The sequence below is a fragment of the Triplophysa rosa genome, linkage group LG14 (genome assembly GCF_024868665.1).
Source record: "Triplophysa rosa linkage group LG14, Trosa_1v2, whole genome shotgun sequence".
Taxonomy (NCBI): Eukaryota; Metazoa; Chordata; class Actinopteri; order Cypriniformes; family Nemacheilidae; genus Triplophysa; species Triplophysa rosa.
Window position 1 is genome coordinate 23,135,370 of NC_079903.1, and position 4,896 is coordinate 23,140,265.

Genomic DNA, 4,896 nt, shown 5'->3' on the forward strand with positions numbered 1-4,896 from the left:
ATGCAAAGCATTCTGGGAACCAGAAATCCTCATCAACCCGAGGCTGTTATTTTATAGATTTTAGATCAAGACTTGTTACATTTCTACATTTTTTTTTTTACAGTTTTAAACATTTTGGAGCACATATTGTACATGAATAATTTGCAAATATTGAGGAAAACTTCACTATTATTGACTGTCAGCTATTCTCTTAAAAAATTATAATAAAAAACATATAAACTTGTAGACAGTTTCCATGTGCTGCATTAAATATCTCCTGTGTTCATAAAAGAGAGATACATTTGCTCAGATGTTTCATTTAAGTATCAACTTAGTCTCAGATGTTTCTCGTAGTAAGAAATGAAGAGAATGAAATGAGAGTGTAACTCTCTGTAATTGTTGGTTGAACTTTAAAAAAAAATGCATCTGGTTGCCTTAAAATTTTGATAGAATTCAACTTAAAAATATCAGTTTGCATCAAATTCATTGAGTCAACTAATATTTTTAAGTTGAATTAACAAAAAAAATAAAGAAGTTAACTGGTTGCCTTAAAATATTAAGTTGAGCCAACAAAAAAACAAATGTTTTGTTTACAGTGTAGGTTTTCATTCAGTGCTGTTTTTAATCACATTTAATCAGAAGACATAAATAAATATTAGTCATACAGACAGTCAGTGATAAATATGCAATGTTGCAAAGCATTTCTAAAGAGCAAGATTGACATTTTTACATTTGGCAGATGCTTTTACAACAAAAGCAACTCGGTGCATTCAAGCTCCAGACGTGAAGAAGAAACAGTCAACACCTCAGATGTGTGTGACCCTTGTTCTCTTTGGTCTTGGTGTGAAATGAGAAGTGGAGTGCTTTGGCTCGGTCACAGTCTCTGTTCATAAATGAAGCGCTCGGTAACACATTAAATGTGCTTTCTGGTTCCAAAGAATTTGTCTTCGTCCCTCTCTTGTTTTGTTCTTGTGAACATCCATCAAACTCTACTGAGCCGTTTCACCACCGGAACTCTCCACCGGCTCCGACAGCGAGCCAAGAGTTGAGCTGGAGCAGAAACTAGACACGAGACCAGAATCTGAGTCTGAGCCACCTGACATCTCCTCAAACTTCTCTATCACCGCCTTCACCGCCCCAAACGCCACGTCCCTCCTCCAGCGCCTCGTTCCCGCCCCTCCTGGACCCCGATAGGCAGAGTTATGCCCGAGAAAGACGTGATTGGGTGGCGGCAGGCCGGGGCGGAGCTTCAGCTTTCCCTGGCCCAACTGAAGAGCAGGACGGAGGGGAACGGTGAAGTGGGAGGGGATGGCGGCCAAAAACTCTTGAGTGACACAATTGTGGAAAGTTAAAGAAGCCCCGCCTACATTCAGAAACACGCCCACTGTCTTCAGCTGAGGAGGCACAGAGGGGAGGAGCTCCCGGCGTCCATCAAACACAGCATGACATGAGGAGCCACGCCTCTCCAGCCACCAGCCACGACCATCAGATGATGAGATCACACCTGAGAACACAGACACACAAATAACACGGTCAATGTCATTAATCTCACATCATTTTATTTGTATTGATCGAAATGTTCACGTACACCTGTATAATATGACAGACAGAGCGGCAGTTCTCTCACCTATCCTGTAGAGGGCGCTGTTGCAGACGTCCACCTCCCAGTAGTACTGTCCCCTGGAGATAGACACCCCTCCACACACCTGAGGGAGCGGACACGACTCACCAGCGCTGCGGTCACCGGCTGAAAGTGTGTGACCCATAAAGGTCAACGTGAGAGAGGAGTTTGAGAGGTCAAGGGTCGGGTCAGAGCCATCGAGAGTGAACACTAGACCTAGAGAAATGCACGCACACGCACACACAGCGTATGTTAGGAAATGCTTTACACTTATTATTTTAGAAACAAAGTAACTGGCAAAATGTTTTGTTCTGCATGCGTGTTTCACGAAATCTTGGCTTCAAGATGTCAAACATGATTTTCTTAAAAACACTTGAATCAACAAATTTCCTTTTGATTCATTATCAACAAGGTATGACGTGTTAAAAAGCATTAAACAGTTTAACACAAATTTGATTGTTTACCAGAAAAAAATCTCATTACTGTAACCATCTAAAACTCTTAATCAATTAGACATTAGACAATCATTAGACATGAATGAAGTATATTTCAGTAAAATATAATACACGTAAAAAATGTAATGTGGAAAACTACCTGTATCAGTAATGAGAATGAAAAAGTCGAATATAAAGCTCGAGAATATGAAGCTTTTTAACTAGAAACATCTAAAGTAAAGGTACTGGCAGATTTTAATTGAAATACATTTGCGTGTTTTCAAACAGTCTTTTAAAAATGTTTCAGAGTATGAGACTATCAGTCATGGCCACTCCATTTTTATTTTACATAAATATTCTATCAATGATTTATTTTGGTCATTTTTGGTTAATAATTCAAGAACATCCAATTATTTTATCAAAATATTTTATTTTCACGATATATCGTGACAGTCTTGGTCTCTGTTTCTCACTGAATTACGGTTAAATGCCGCCACATCCGAAAGCCAGAGGGCGCTCTTGCGCAGAAACTGCGAATATGGGAACAAAAGAAGAACGAGTAGTACTAGCAAATGCCAATAGTGATATTCTATCGCTGTTCTTCAAACCTTTTCAGGTATTTTCATGATAATAACGTATATTTATAGTGATGATGTTTGACGAATGTTGCTTTTTCTAATGCACGTTATAAACGACTCAATGTCGTAGTGATTTTAGATCGAGCGTAGCCGTAGTTCACGGAAGAGCTGTGCATTAAACACAGAATCGATTTAGACAAGTATGATAAGCGTGAATCGCGATATATATCGCCCAGCCCGACGTTACGGTAATGACAATTTCAGCAGAAAAAGCAATCAACCACATAAATGATTCATTCCTATGTTAAAATTACACGTTGTGAAAGAGTTATTCCCTGATACACTGTATTTTGCATTTCTTGTTAATTTTTTAATTTACACAAATAAATACCTTAACCAAATCTGTCCAACAGAGCACAGTCTGGAAGGAAAACAGTTTCCCATAATGCAATGGGCTTCACTTGAAAATGCTGCATATTTATGAGATGATAAATGGCTACCTTCCATCGAATGAAACGTGAAACATTATGATGACATGTGACATCATGACATTCTGTAGAGTTTCTCTCGTCAGATGAAGCAGCTAAACAAGGTCTTCTGGATTCTTTGAGAATTACAGACAGGTGTGATGTACCTGAACCCTACAGGACAGCGGCCCACGGGACAGGAACTCACGTCATACTGTTCACATACTGTAAGCAGTATATACTCTGCAGTATGCAGTACACATGTAAAGGCTTGATACACTTGAAGGTAGTCCTACCTGAAACAGATTGCTCCATTTCCTCTTCAGAAAGATCGACACTGCCATCTACAGGAGAGAGAGAGAGAGAGAGAGAGAGAGAGAGAGAGAGAGAGAGAGAGAGAGATATTCAACACATTGGCATAACTAGAAATTATTCTACTTTAGTATTTATAGTTAATTATTTTTACATTATGAAATATATTTACTATGAAATATTTAGATTTTTCATTATAACGCAGTACACCATGAGAATGATTTATTTACAGGTACCGGGTGTTATTAGACACAATATGAAAGGACAAAACAATGATTTACAAACAAAAAACATGACTAATATGGTTGTAAACTGGAAAACAGAAATATACTGTAAAATATTTTTTTCCCTGTAAAATTATAGGATATAAGGATATATATTAACTTGTTTTTCCCGTTTTTCTTGTAAATTTGTTGTCTTCTTCTGTAATTTCATAGTTTTTCACCTTATTTCAAAAATAAACTCCAGGCGCCAGAAATAAACTGTAAAATAACGGGTTTTCCCTGTAAAAATACAATCCCCTGGTGTTTTCTTGTAAATGTACAGTCTTTTTCTGTAATTTTAATTCTGTAGTTTTTTGACAGTATTTTAAAAATACATTTAAACCTGTTTCCATTTTTTTACATTTTATGTGGAAACATTTTATGTGGATTATACATTATTTACAGTGTTGATAAAAGACAGAAATGTCACATAATTAATCACATGAAATAAAAATATTTGTCAATAATATAATTATTTTGTTTATCTGTATGTTAATGGTTAAGGCAAGTTACCGATGAATGTCTCCACCTTCACTTTAGGGTCACAGGTCACCGTGGGGTCAAAGGGTAGACAGGTCACAGCAGATGACCATTCAAAGCAGGGCAGCTCGACACCGTGACGACAGTTCGGACAGAGAACGGCACAGATTGAACGAGAGGTGGAGGACACGCCCCTAACTCCGCCCTTATGTCGGTCCAGCCGCGCCCCTCCGGTCAGACAGCGGCCACACAGCGTGTGAGAACACGGCAGCATCAGAGGAACATCGAAACCATGACGACACAGTGGACAGATGGAGGATGAGGAGCACGTCTCATCTTCTGTGTTTCTAGCCTCAGGGAGACTGGACACATGACGGCCGTGTGTCATAGTTCACTGCACATACACAAACACAAAAGAATTCATGTCTTGCTGGTATTCTATACACATGCAGGCACACACAAACATAAGCACAATGACTAACCCTCCACATCCATAAAACCATCCGACCGATCCGACGACACCGGTGGCCTTTAGATCCCGCTGCTGCGCACACTGAGATAAACAGAGACGACACGGATCTCCTTTCCTCAGGTCATTAAATAAAAGACTGTGGATCATAAGAACACAGAAACATACGAGACAGACAGAGAGAGAGAGACGCTTTCTTCAGTAGCCACTGCAATGCTTGTGGTTGCTATGGTAACAACAGCCCTGCACCCCATATACAGACAGAAAAAGACACTCCAGAGAGAGAGAGGGAG

General features: G+C 39.3%; 1 protein-coding gene and 1 long non-coding RNA gene across 2 annotated transcripts; one reads left to right on the top strand and one right to left on the bottom strand.

The window, feature by feature from the left end:
- Window positions 1-582: 582 nt before the first annotated feature.
- Window positions 583-4,890, bottom strand: LOC130564392 (ret finger protein-like 4B). Its single transcript, XM_057350433.1, has 5 exons — window positions 4,617-4,890; window positions 4,168-4,528; window positions 3,376-3,423; window positions 1,607-1,816; window positions 583-1,483 (listed from the first exon to the last, which is right to left on the bottom strand). The coding sequence occupies exons 2-5, from the start codon at window positions 4,520-4,522 to the stop codon at window positions 969-971; spliced, it is 1,128 nt and encodes a 375-aa protein (XP_057206416.1). The 5' UTR covers window positions 4,523-4,528; window positions 4,617-4,890; the 3' UTR covers window positions 583-968.
- LOC130564396 (uncharacterized) lies at window positions 2,587-4,299 on the top strand. The gene is made up of 3 exons (XR_008964249.1): window positions 2,587-2,650; window positions 3,026-3,306; window positions 4,195-4,299. It is a non-coding gene; the product is annotated as an uncharacterized LOC130564396 (long non-coding RNA).
- Window positions 4,891-4,896: the final 6 nt, after the last annotated feature.